Raw genomic sequence first — 13,923 nt, forward strand, 5'->3', positions numbered from 1 at the left:
GTGACCTGGCTCAGAAACGGTCTTCAGAGAGGTCACCGAGTCTAGAGGAGGCCACGATGGGGCGCCACAAGCAATGAGACAGGTGTCCTTTCAAAGAGGGGGATTTGGGACACAGGACAGACGTGCACGATGGCGAGCTCTCTGAGGACCGGGCAGGGGACGAGAAGGACTGGAAGGAGGCCAGAAGCCAAGGCACCCCGACGATCGCCAGCAAAACCAGGAGCTGGGGTCATGGCAGGGAGGCTCTCAGAAACTCCAGAAGGCAGGGACCCTGCCAACACCTTGACTTCGGACTTGCGGCCTCACGAACGCTACGTCAGTAAGGTCTGCTATTCTAAGCCCCCCTGCCCGTGGCACTTTGTCGCTGTCAGCCGGGTGCACGTCAAATGCTCTCTTCCACGCCCGCCACGGACAACTGGAATTTGAAATTAAAACACAATACACCTTACCTTAGTCTCAAAAACCCCAACACGCTAAGGTACAGATCTAACAAGACGTGTGCCACAGCTCCGTCAGGAAAACGCACGCTTCTGATGAGCGGGGTCAAGGAGCCACATAAGCGGAGAGCGAGTCCGCGCTCAGGAACACGAAGACTCAGGACGTCAAGACGCCCGCTTCTTCCCCACCTCATCTGCATTCAGCGCGACCCCGACCAAACCCCCCGCCCGGGATCTTGTGGATACGGACAAACCAAACGAATTCTAAAACTGTACAGGAAGGAAAAGCCGGAACTGGCAACTCAGTATCAGAGGAGGACCAAGTCAGAGACTGGCCTGCGTGACCTCGGGCGCACAGACGTGAAAGGGGCTCGGGGGCGCTCCTGGACGACAGCGCCGAGTGCACTCGTGAGGGCGCCGCTGTCACCACCTTACCGCCTCTCACAGGCCCTCCTTCCAAAGCCATCATGTTGGGGGTTGGGGTTTCATGACCTTCAGACCACTCTGCAGGGTACCCGGTGCAGCGGTCTACACAGAAATTAGTCTGGTTTGACACACAGAATCGAGGGGAGGGCCTCCAAGGGAGGCATCTGAGGAAAGAGGAAACCCCAGAGAAGCGGACCGGATCTTAAGCCATCAGACTAGAGGTGGACAAAGCACGGCCTCCGGGCAAACCCGACCCGCTGGCTGCCTCTGCTGAAGTTTCACCGGAACACAGTCACTGGTTTACACGTTGCCTACAGCTGCTTTCACACCACACACGAAAGGTTTAGGAGTCAAAACACAGACTACAGGGTCCAAGAGAGACGAAAAGATTCACTCTCCAGCCCCTTACAAAGAAAGTCGCTGGCCCCTACGTTAGAGGAATTTATGGATAAGCTATAAGGCGTATGATGCAAAAACAAACAAAAAAAGGAAAACCACTGCAAGCTTCAGACCAGACAAAACGGTGCCAACAGAGCTGCAGTCCTGGCACATGCAAGCCAGGCGACGACCGCCGACTGACGTCCACCCTTTGGCGTCAACCACACACGAAGACGCCCTGGCTTCGGAACCTACCCAAACACTGGCCACCCCGACGACCTGAAGCTCGGGATGAAGAACCGGGAGACGGCGAGAAGCAGGACACAGAGGGAGCGGGGCCAGCAACGGTACGGCCGGTGGGCAGGAGGGGCTCCCGCAGCTGCCAGGTCTGCTCAGCGCTCAGTCGGAGAGAAACGGCAAGTATCTCATCATTTAGAGACCAGAAAGCGACTCCAACGGACCCCGGCAGCAGAAACGACCGGCGGGGCAAGTGGCTGCCTCCGCGGGAGGGACAATTCTTCCCACCACAGGCCTTTGGGGCTACGTGTTTTCCACGTACCACGTTACTACACATTTTAGATTTTAAAAAGGAACAGAGAGAAAACATGGCCAAGGGGAGAGAGATGGCCCTGGGCCCGCCGCAGCCCCCGGACCCGCGGGCCTCCCTCCCTGTCCTGCGAGTCTGGACCTGGAGGCCACCAGCTGCAGCTCCTCGGTTTAGAGCTTCAGGTAACCCGCGAGTCTGCATCTTTCCATCAACACTCAACGCGCCTCTGGATCCTGTTCGTACCTCTCGACTCTGAAAACAGCTGGGAAGCTCTGCTTTAAGTCCGGCGATTCCTCCAAGGCAAAGCGCAGCTGGGACGCTGTGCGCTCGCGCTCCCTCACAGGGCGGTCATCTGGGGGAGAAGATGCCAGAGAAACTAGCAGAGGCGGCCACGGGGCGGGCGCCGGGCCCTGGGACCAAACCCTGCAGGGCACCCGCCCGCCGGCCTCCCTTGGGAGTGAAGGGGCCCCTGGCCTGCCTGTGACACGTGACCAGGACGGCTGCCCCACCAATGCGTCCCCCAGAGCAGGGGGCAGACCCGGGAAAGCAGGGCTGGGCTCAGGGGCTACCAGAGGGCCAGCGCCTGGCACCAGGCTGGCGCCTCGGATGCCCTGGAGGCAAGAAAGAAAACCCATACGCCCGTGCACTCGCAGGCACGTCCTTCCCATCTCCCTCCCCCAACACACGAAGCCCACGGGGGACCAGCACACGCCCAGGCACGGAGATCCCAGCCGTGTTGTGCATCCTCAGGTCCTCGGGACTGGAGGAGGAGGTGGAGCCGAGTTTAAGTGTCCCCACGTGCAGCCTGGGCCCGAGAGGACCCCACTCGTCCACAACTGTGCCTCCTCAGAAGCGCAGGGGGCGCCCTCCCAAGCACTGAGGGTGGCCCTCGAGAACTTGCCATGGCAGTGACAAGGGGGCAAGGAGGCGGTGCCTGGTGTCCGCTTTCACAGCAGGCGTGACCCTGCCGTCCTCTCAAGGCCCCTGTCCTGTCCGCTGCGCTGGTCGGAGGTCTCCTGGCTCCAGGCTCCCTCCCGGCCTGGGCGGGCCTTTGTGCCAACAACACGGGGCTCTCCTCGCTTCGCCTGGACTTCGCTGAGTCGGCTCCCCAGCCCTTGTCCGAGCGCCCTTCTCTGGACGGCTTCCCGCTAAACGCACTTAGGGTGGCTCAAGCAAACGCACACCCACCTTCTCCCCCAAACCAGACCCTCTCCTCCCTGCAGCACCCGGCTAGGCCCACGTGGGGTGCTCCCTCCACGGCCCAGCCCAGGGCCCTTCCTTCTGCGTTCCCCGACTCCCAGCAGACTCCACGGATCCGCCCTTCTCACGCCCAGAAGCCCCTTCCACGTGTGGAACGCCTCCCACCCAAGCCGTCTAGACTCTGAATCTAAGCTTGCTTTTTCCTTTTTATGGCTGCACGATGACACACGAAGTTCCTGGCCTAGGGGTCAAATCAGAGCTGCACCTGCCGGTCTACACCACAGCCACAGCCACGCTGGATCCAAGCTGTGTCTGCAACCTACACTGCAGCTTGTGGCAATGCCCGATGCTTAACCCACTGCGTGAGGCCAGGATCAAACCCGCATCTTGCAGACACTATGTCATGTTCTCAACCTGCTCAGCCCCAACGAGAACTCCTGAATCTAGACTTTTATGACAAATGGAAAGTCATGACTGATGACTGCAGACTGCACACACTTCTTAGAAGGACTGCAAGGCTTCTGAAAAAGGGCCAAATTCAATTGCCTAAGAGATACTTGCTAGTCAAGTAAGTGTTAGAACACAAGCACTGCATCCTCCCAAGGAACTAAAAATCAAAATTATAAGTGGAAATTCTAAGTAGGTTTGAAACGAAACAGTGTGCTTTTGGGGGCTGGTGCTGCCAGGCCCAGGCAGGTGCAGCCTAACAGTTCAGCTAGGCTGCCCAGAGCCCACGCCCATCACGCCCACCACGCCCACCACCACTGGGGCAAAGGAGGACCACCAACCGACAGACATGCCCGAGCCGCTACTACCTGGCACCTCCCAAGGAGGACCGGGTCCCAGACCCTAAGCCCCACCTTCAACAGGGTCTCCGTGGCCAGCCTGCCCTCAGGCTCACACCCCAGCTCCCCTTGGAAGCATGACATGGCATCAGCAACGCCCAGTCACACTGCTCACAGCAGAGAGGCTTCCGGGAGCAGGGCAGCAGGTGGGAAGGGGCTCTATCTAGCTCCCCAAGGACAGCCCTCCTGGTGGGCGTGGCTGGTGGGCGCCCTGGAAGCTTGGTCTACAAGATCCAGTTCTTTTAGGGCCACTGCCACCGAGCCAAAGTGGTGGCTGTCCCCGCCAGCAGCACCTCCCACTCTCTTGTGCCTGCCACCTGGGGAGGGTGTGGCACAAAGAACGTCTCCTCCTGTATCCTGCAGGGTGGATGCAGAACCAGGTCGAATCCCGGGGGCCCATGTGAGGAAAGAGGGTCCTAGGAGTGTGGAAACAGCTGGAAAGGAGAGCTGGCCCACACCTGGGCCCCCGGCCACAGGACGGGTTCCCTGCCACCTTCCTGGCGGCTCTCCTGTGACAGTGGGAATCAGCTTCCCTTTCCCGGAGGGTCAACGGCGCGATGGCCCCGAGCACAGGAGGCACCCGCCTGGCGGCACCGAGTGCGGCCGCCTACCCAGCTGCCTGAGCCCCGGGAGCATGTGCACGACGAAGAGCCGGTAGTCGGCCTCGCTCTTGACCACGGGGTTCAGCCGCAGGTCCACGTCCGAGAGCGCCGCCAAGGAGCGCAGCCGGAAGACCTCTGCCAGCGAGGAGATGCGGTTGCAGTAGAGGTTGAGGCTCTCCAGCGCCGTCAGGTACTCGATGCCCTGGCGGACGAACACAGGGGCGTCACTTCCCGCCGCCGCAGGGCCCGCGGGCCACTCAGGCCTCGGCAGGAGGGCCGAGGGGGCGGCGAGCCGGCGGCGGCCCAGGCCTCGCCCCGCCGCAAGCGGCCCTCGCTCCGCGCCCAGCCCGGCGCCGGAAGCCCCGCAGCCCCGCTCTCGGCTCAGGGCCCCTTTGGATGGGAGCGGGCGCTCGACCCCGGGTCAGGGGCACGGAACGCGCCGTGTTCTCGGGCCGCCACGTCCAGCCCGCCTTTCTCCCCGTCCTAGGCCAGGGCCGCGTCCACCCCGCACTCCCACCTCGACCTCGGCGGCGGGACGAACCGGCGCCTGCCGGGGGGCACACACAGCCAGTCCAGGGCCTCGGATGTAAGCGGAGGTGACGGGCAGGTGGACCAAGAGAGGCCCGGCAGACGAGGGGGGATGGGAGACGGGCCCCCACGCGTTCGTCTGCCGGCCGTCACCTTGAAAGGCACAACCCTGTGCCTCAGAGCTGTGCCTCCTCGGTGCCAGGCCGGTGCCAGGCCGTGGCGGAGGTAACGTGAAGCGGAAGAAATGCAGCCCGTCGTAAACCCAAAGAAAACAGCACAACACTGACAATGTCTGTGAAGTGTGGTTCCCGAGCGCACACACAGTCCTAAAAACAGACTGCACTTCTTTCTACACATGTACTTCTCCCTGCTGCTAAGAGCAGTTAAGTTTTAAGAAACTAACCTAAAACTTACCTCTAGGCTAACCAAGGAGTTTCGCGAAAGATCTAGAGATTTCAGACTCAGTAAATTCATGAAAGAACTTCCTAGGTGAGTAATCTTTTCTTGGTAAGTTCCAGGAATAGATAATGACTGAAGTTCAGCTAAGAATAGAAAACCAGGAGATTTTGATTTTATTATTTCATTGAAAATAAATTATTGCAATTAAGATACAGTAACTTCAAAATGTGAGACGTCACAAACATAAATGCCCCTCACTTGAAGTTTGAATATCAACATTAAAGAACAAGAACTACATTTAAAGGTCCAGCTTATTCACCTCCAAAGTGTCTCAGGCCCAGGCCCTGGCCCTGCCCGCGACCCCCTGCTTCTCCCCCTCTTAAGGGGGCTCCTGCTTCTGAATCCGGCTGCTGCGGGCCTCTGTGCTGGGATCACAGGCTGAAAGCCAGTCAGTAGCTGACCTGACCTCGCTGTGTCCTTACAGGTGAAGGCCCGCTGCACGCTGGGTGTACCTTATGTCTCTACGCAGCAGGCCAGCAAGCAAACGCTAAACAAATGCCACCACAAAAATAAGTTCTATAATGAAAACGACACTTTGTGTTTGGATACACAATTTTCTTTTTCTTTTTTGGTCATTTCTAGGGCCGTTCCCACGGCATATGGAGGTTCCCAGGCTAGGGGTCGAATCAGAGCTGCAGCTGCTGGCCTACGCCAGAGCCACAGCAAGGGGGGATCCAAGCCGCGTCTGTAGCCTACACCACAGCTCACGGCAACGCCGGGTCCGTAACCCACTGAGCAAGGGCAGGGATCGAACCTGCAACCTCATGGTTCCTAGTTGGATTCATTAACCACTGAGCCATGACAGGAACTCCCTGGATACACAATTATTTTCCCATTAACTTTTATGTTTTAAAAGTCCTTTTTTGTCTTTTTAGGGCTGCACCACATGGAATTTTCCAGGCTAGGGGTCAGATCGGAGCTGCAGCTGCCGGCCTACAGCACAGCCACAGCCATGTGGGATCTGAGCCTTGTCTGGGACCCACACCACAGCTCATGGCAATGCCGGATCCTTAACCCACTGAGCGAGGCCAGGGATCAAACCCCCGTCCTCATGCACACCATTGGGGTTTGTTACCATTGAGCCACAATGGGAGCCCCTAAAACATGTCTTGATTAAATGTGAAACTGGTTTTTCGTGCTTCTAGTTCCAGACAAGACAGAACAGACACATTTCACCCTATTCCTTCCCACTTATTAGACCTAAAACCCTGGGACAACAACACAGGAAGCAAGCGCTAGGAACCCTGAAGGGTGGGGACAGAAGGCCAGCTGTCTGGGGACCTCAAGAAAATGGTCGAGCACAGAGGGCCCTGAGCTGGTTTTGTTTGGCCTCCTGTACATTCCAATCCGGGTGACAGAGAAGCTGTTCACACAGAAACACCAAAGGACACTGACCAAAAGATAAGGGTAAGCCTGCTGTCCACAATCAAAGGACCAGGGAAGGTGGCCTCACAGGACAGACTTCTGATAACCTCAGCCCCACGCTAGCTCCCCACCAAGGCAAACGGCACCCGTACACCTGGCCTTGTACAGTGGCCAGGGCCAGGACCAGGCGAGTGGACCCGACCACTGCACTGGACTCGCTGTGATGAGGCGCCTGCAGAGGCTGTGTGTGTGACAAGGCGTGGCCTCCGCATCAGCACAAGGTAGCACTCAGGCCACAGCAGTGCTGAGCAACAAGATTTAAATAGGAAGCAGAGTCCCAATCACAATGACCAATCAAAAATGATCAAGAACCAGGAAAATCTCCAACTGAAGGAGAGAAGACAATCAAGAGACACCAACACTGAAATGAAAGAAACCAGAATTATCAAATAAGAATTTTTAAGCAGCTGGTATAAAAATACTTCAAAGAATAATTATAAACACTCTGGAAACAGATGGGAAAAGAGGAATTCTTGGCAAAGAAACAGAAGATATAAAGAAACAAATAGAAATTTCAGAAATGAAAAAATACAATAACTGAAACAAACACAAAACCATGGGAGTTCAATAACAGAATGTAGATGAGAGAGGAAAAAATTCAAGGAGAGTAACTGCAAAGATATATTGACCAACAGAGAGAAAAAAAAAAGACCAAATAAATAAATAAACAGAGTCTGAGGGGCCTATGGAAGAAGAACAAGAAATGTAACATTCATGTCATTGGGGTCCCCATGAAGTTTCAACTAGAATTTCTAGATGAGAAAAAAGTATGTCTAAAAATAAAAATTTTAATTTAAAGAAATATTGGCTGTTTCACAGAACTTGAACAAAACAATTTAAAGTTTGTTTGAAGGCACAAAAGACCCAGAATAGCCAAAGACATCCTGAAAAAGAAAAATGGAGCTGGAGGAATCAGGCTCCCTGACTTCAGACTATATGACAAAGCTACAGTCATCAAAACCATATGGTACTGGCACAAAGACAGAAATACAGTTCAGTGGAACAGGATAGAAAGCCCAGAATTAAACCCATGCACCTACAGCCAACTCATCTATGACAAAGGAGGCAAGAATATACAATGGAGAAAAGACAGCCTGTTCAATAAATGCTGCTGGGAAAACTGGACGGCCACATGTACAAGAATGAACACTCCCTAACACCATACACAAAAATAAACTCAAAATGGATTAAAGACTTAGATATAAGACCAGACACTATAAAACTCTTAGAGGAAAACATAGGCCAAACACTCTCTGACATAAATGACAGCAACATCTTCTCAGATCCACCTCTCAGAGTAATGACAGTACAAACAAAAATAAACAAATGGACTTCATTAAACTTAAATGTTTCTGCACAGCAAAGGAAACCCTAAACAAAATGAAAAGACAACCCACAGAATGGGAGAAAATATTTGCAAGTGAACTGACAAGGAATTAATCTCCAGAATTTATAAACACCTCCTACTGCTCAATACCAAAAAACAAACAATCCCATCAAAAAATGGGCAGAAGATCTAAACAGACAATTCTCCAAAAAGGACATATGGATGGCCAAAAAAACACATGAAAATGTGTTCAACATCACTCATTATCAGAGAAATGCAAATCAAAACCACTATGGGGTACCACCTTACACCAGACAGAATAGCCATCATCAAAGTCTACAAACAATATGTGCTGGAGAGGGGGTGGAGAAAAAGGAACCCTATTACACTGTTGGTGGGAATGTAAATTGGTCCAACCACTGTGGAAAACAGTATGGAGATTCCTCAGAAAACTAAAAATAGAACTACATTTGATCCAGCAATCCCACTCCTGGGCATCTATCCAGAGAAAGCCATGACTTGAAAAGACACATGTACTCTGATGTTCACTGCAGCACTATTTGCAATAGCCAAGACGCGGAAACCACCTAAATGTCCATCGACAGAGGAGTGGATAAAGAAGATGTGGTACATATACACAATGGAATATTACCCAGCCATGAAAAGGAGAGAAATAACAGCATTTACAGCAACATGGATGGACCTACATCCTAAGTGAAGTTGGTCAGACAATGAGACACCAACATCAAATGCCATCACTGACATGTGGACTCTAAAAAAAGGACACAATGAACTTCTTTGCAGAACAGATCCTGACTCACAGACTTTGGAAAACTTACAGTTTCCAAATGAGACAAGTTGGGGGGTGGGGGGAAGGGATGAGGGTTTGGGATGGAAATGCTGTAAAATTTGGTTGTGATAATTGTTGTACACCTACAAATGGAATAAAATTCACTAAGTAATTAAAAAAAAAGAAAGAATGGCCGAAAACTTCCCAAATTGGAAAAAGTCACATAAACCTACACATTTAAGAAATTGAGAAAACCACAAACAGAATAAAGGCAAAAACCCGACACATCAGAGTCAAACTTCTGAACACTACTGACAAGGAAAAAAACTTGAGAGCAACGAGAGGGAGAGACACTTTGCTTTTCCCTCTGGAAAACAGCTCCTATGGCAGGGGTTTCAGAAACTATGGGGTCCTGAACAAAGAACTGCCACTTTTTTCAAGTACTGAAAGAAAAGAACTTTCAACCCCGAATCCACATCCATCAGAAACAACCCTCAGGGGAGTTCCTGTTGTGGTGCAGCAGAAATGAATCTGACTAGTATCCATGAAGATGCAGGTTCGATCCCTGGCCTCACTCAGTGGGCCAAGGATCCGGTGTTGTCATGAGCTGTGGTGTAGATCACAGATGAGGCTTGGACCCCACGTTGCTGTGTCTGTGGCATAGGCTGGAAACTTCCCTAGCCTGGAAACTTCCATATAGTGCAGGTGTGGTCCTCCAAAAAGCAAAAAATTTCTAGAAAAGAACATAGACAAAATGTTCTCTGACATAAATTGTACAAATGTTTTCTTAGGTCAGTTTCCCAAGGCAACAGAAATAAAAGCAAAAATAAACCAATGGGGCCTAATCAAACTGACACGCTTTTGCACAGCAAAGGAAACCATAAAAAAAAAAAAAAAAAAAAAAAAAAAAAAGACAACCTACAGAATGGGAGAAAATAGTTTCAAATGAGGCAACTCGCAGGGGCTTAATCTCTAAAACATACAAACAGCATACACAACTCAACAGCAAAAAGCCAACAACCCAATTGAAAAATGGGCAAAAGATCCAAAAAGACATTTCTCCAAAGAAGATACACCGATGGCCAACAGGCACGTGAAAAAATGCTCAACATCACTCATTATTAGAGAAATGCATATCAAAACTACTATGAGGTACCACTTCACACACCTGTCAGAATGGCCTTCTTGAGTAAGTCTACAGATGCTGGAGGGGATGTGGAGAAAAGGGAACCCTCCTACGCTGTTGGTGGGAACGTAAATTGGTCCAACCACTGTGGAAAACAGTATGGAGATTCCTCAGAAAACTAAAAATAGAACTACATTTGATCCAGCAATCCCACTCCTGGGCATATATCTGGATAAAACTTTCCTTGAAAAAGATACATGCACCACTTATGTTCACTGCAGCTCTATTCACAATAGCCAAGACATGGAAACAAACTGAATGCCCACTGACACATGAATGAATTAAGAAGATGTGGTATATACACCCAATGGAACATTACTCAGCCATAAAAAGGAACAAAATAATGCCATTCGAAGCAACATGGAACTAAAGACTCTCATACTAAGTAAAGTAAATCAGAAAGAGAAAGGCAAATACCATATGATATCACTTATATCTGGAATCTAATGCATGGCACAAACAAACCTTTCCACAGAAAAGAAACTCATGGACTTGGAGAACAGACTTGTGGTTGCCAAGGGGTAGGGAGTGGGATGACTGGGAGTCTGGGGTTAACAGATGCAAACTATTGCATTTGGAGTGGATAAGCCGTCAGATCCTGCTGTACAGCACAGGGAACTATATCTAGTCACTTATGATGGAACATGATAGGGGATAATGTGAGAAAAAGAATGTATATGTATGTGTGACTGGGTCACTTTGCTGCACAGTAGAAATTAACAGAATACTGTAAACCAACTGTAATGGAAAAAATAATCTTAAAAATACTTACATTAAATGTAAATGGTCTAAATACACTATACAAGACAGAAACTGGCAGTGGATAAAAATAATATACAATATACACGGCCTACAAGAAACTCATTTCAAATATTATGATATAGGTAGTTTAAAAATGAGATTGTAAACAGATGGGTAAAGATATGCCCTGCAAACCAAACCAAAGAAAGCTGGAGCGGCTACATTAAGATCAGATAAAGCAGATGTCTCACCACAGAAAATTATCAGGGATAAGGAGAAATATTACATATGCTACAAAGGTCACTCCAAAAAGAGGACTTAAAAATCCTAAAAATGTATGCACTAAACAGCACAGTTTCAAAACATAAAGAGTGAAAACAGTAATATAATTCCACAATTATAGTTGTAATTTTCAATACTCTTCTCCTGGTAATTAACAGAATCACTACATGGAAAATCAGCGGGGCCATAAAAGACCCGCACAACATCTTAAGTCACCAGGATCAAACGGAATTTTACATTCCAGTAAGTGACAGGGGACACGCTCCTCCCAAGTGCTCTTAGAACATTTACCAATAGAGACCAGGTCTTGGGCCATTAAACAAACCTCAACAAATTTAAAACAGTACAGAGCATATGAAATATGTTTTCTTTTTTTGTTTTGGTGGGTTTTTTTTTTTTGTTTTTTTAGGGCTGCACCCGTGGTATATGTTGGTTCCCAGGCTAGAGGTTGCATCAGAGCTACAGCTGCTGGCCTAAGCCACAGCCACACCAGATCTAAGCTGCATCTGCAACCTACACTGTGGCTCACGGCAATTAAGGGTCCTTAACCCACTGAGCGGGGCCAGGGATGGAACTGGAGTTCTAATGGATACTAGTCTGGTTCACTACCACTGAGCCACGACAGGAACTCCCTAGAGTATGTCTTCTGACCATCATGGAATTACACCAGAATCAATAACAGAAAGAAAGAGGAGTTCCCTTCATGGCACAGTGGTTAACGAATCCGACGAGGAACCATGAGGTTGCGGGTTTGGTCCCTGCCCTTGCTCAGTGGGTTAACGATCCAGCGTTGCCGTGAGCTGCTTGCGGTGTAGCCTGGGAACCTCCATATGCTGCGGGAGCGGCCCAAGAAATAGCAAAAAGACCAGAAAAAAAAAAAAAACCTAAGAAAATTTCCATATGAATATGAAAAGACACGCTTCTGAATAATCCATAGGTCAAAAAGGAAGTCAAGAGAACTCATGAAAAAGAGCAAACTAAATGAAAATACAACAAAACCTGCAGATGCAGCTAAAGCTGTGCCTAGAGGGAATTTTTTTTTTTTTTTATGCTTTTTAGGGCCGCACCAGTGGCATATGGAAGTTCCCAGGCTAGGGGTCCAATTGGAGCTACAACTGCCAGCCTACACCACAGCTCCCAGCAACACCAGATCCTTAACCCACTGAGCAAGGCCAGGGTTTGAACTTGCATCCTCATGGATGCTACTCAGATTTGTTAACCACTGAGCCATGACGGGAACTCCTAGAAGGAAATTTTTAGTACTAAAAGTTTACGTTATATAAAAAGGTCTCAAATTAGTAATCTAAACTTCCATCTGCTGAACTGAGAAAAAGAGCAAATAAATGCAAAACAGGAGAAAGAAGAATAAAGAATATAGAACCAATAAAATGTGAAAGCAGAAAACCAATGGAGAAAACTCCAAAGTTAGCCCATTGAAAAGATTAATAAAATTAATAAACCTCTACAAAGACCAAGACAGAAGACAAAAATGACCAATAGCAAGAATAGAAGAGTATCACACAGACCACAGACATTAACAGGCTAACAAAGAAATACCACAAACTCTATACATATAAATTTAACAACTTTGACGAAAAGGATCAGTTGTTTTCCTAAAACCCCAGACAACTGTAACTCACCTAAAATGAAGTTGATAACATGAATAATTCTATAACAACTGGAGAATTTGTAATTTCAAAGTTTCAAATACAGAAACGTCCAGGCCCAGGAGGTTTCACTGGAAACTCAGCATCAATTTTACACAAACTCCTCTAGAAAACAACTTACCAGCGATTTCATGAGCTCGGCACTACCTTGATGCCCAAACCAGACAAAAACAGGGAAAAAGAAAACTAGCGACCAATACCCGTCATGAGCCCAGGGACAGAGACCCTTGCCCAGGAGGGGCCGCGTCCAGGAAAACACCCACAGGAGGAGGACGGGCTGGTCCTCAGAGACGAGGGCGCTCGGGCCTTAGATTAGAAAGCCCATCTAACCCACTTCATCACCCAAGCGGTCTTACCGAGCAACGCAAAAAGCACCCCTCAAAGGGCTCGGCCAGCCGGGCGTGCACGGGGCACCCCCGGGCCCCACCTCCCTCGGGGCGGGATCCGCTCCCTCCTCCCCACGCTCCCGGAGGGCGACCCCCCACCCCCACCCCCGCCCCCCCCGGCCCGGCCCCCGACTCACCCGCCCCCGGCCCGGCCCCCGGGGCGGCCAGCCACCCGCTCCCTCGCCCTCGAGGCCCGCGACCATTCGGTAGCCGCGCGGGAGCGTTTTGGCCCCTCGGGCCTGACCGACCGCAGACCCCCGAGGCGGGAAGCTCGTGCCCCCGGCCAGCGCCGCCCGCCCGCCGCCCAGCGCGCACCCAGGTCGCAGTGAGGCGCCAGGCCGCTCTTCTCCCGGATCTTCTCCTCACACAGCACCAGCCGCGCCGCCGGCGCCATGCTTTCAAACGGCGCGCACCTGCCCGCGCTCGCCCGCGCCTGCGCGCTGGACGGAGGAAGGGGCCGGGGGCGGGGCCGGGGGCGGGGCCTGGGGCGGGGCCGGGGCCGAGGACCTCCGTCGGGTGTGGGGAAACCGCCAAGGAAGCCTGGAGAAGGGGTTGGGAAAGTCGAAACACGCCCCAGGGCTTACCTGAGGACCCTCCCTCACTTGGGGACCTGCCCCACCTGGGAACCCTACCCACCCCTAGATTTGCCTGCGTCCTGGGCTCCGGGCGCCCCAGGTTCTGGGGGGGGGGGTTCTAG

The 13,923-nt window shown here is 51.2% G+C and overlaps 1 protein-coding gene across 5 annotated transcripts in view; it reads right to left on the reverse strand.

Moving 5' to 3' along the window:
- Positions 1-13,651, reverse strand: part of CEP72 (centrosomal protein 72) — a 32,222-nt gene extending 18,571 nt beyond the window's left edge. For 3 of the 5 annotated variants that reach the window (XM_021076670.2, XM_021076668.2, XM_085001753.1), the window contains exons 1-4: positions 13,542-13,651; positions 5,378-5,505; positions 4,445-4,637; positions 2,032-2,140 (exon numbers count right to left, since the gene is read on the reverse strand). In XM_021076670.2, the coding sequence (XP_020932329.1) occupies positions 2,032-2,140; positions 4,445-4,637; positions 5,378-5,505; positions 13,542-13,620 (509 nt within the window). In that variant the 5' untranslated portion in view covers positions 13,621-13,651. The remainder of the gene's footprint in view (positions 1-2,031; positions 2,141-4,444; positions 4,638-5,377; positions 5,506-13,541) is intronic. The other 2 variants (XM_085001755.1, XM_085001754.1) reach the window with 1 other exon arrangement.
- Positions 13,652-13,923: the final 272 nt, after the last annotated feature.

Source organism: Sus scrofa, chromosome 16 (assembly GCF_054392235.1).
Source record: "Sus scrofa isolate SSC_HxYL_T2T_F1_AM1 chromosome 16, Sscrofa_HxYL_maternal_Yorkshire_Landrace_v2.0, whole genome shotgun sequence".
Lineage (NCBI taxonomy): Eukaryota > Metazoa > Chordata > Mammalia > Artiodactyla > Suidae > Sus > Sus scrofa.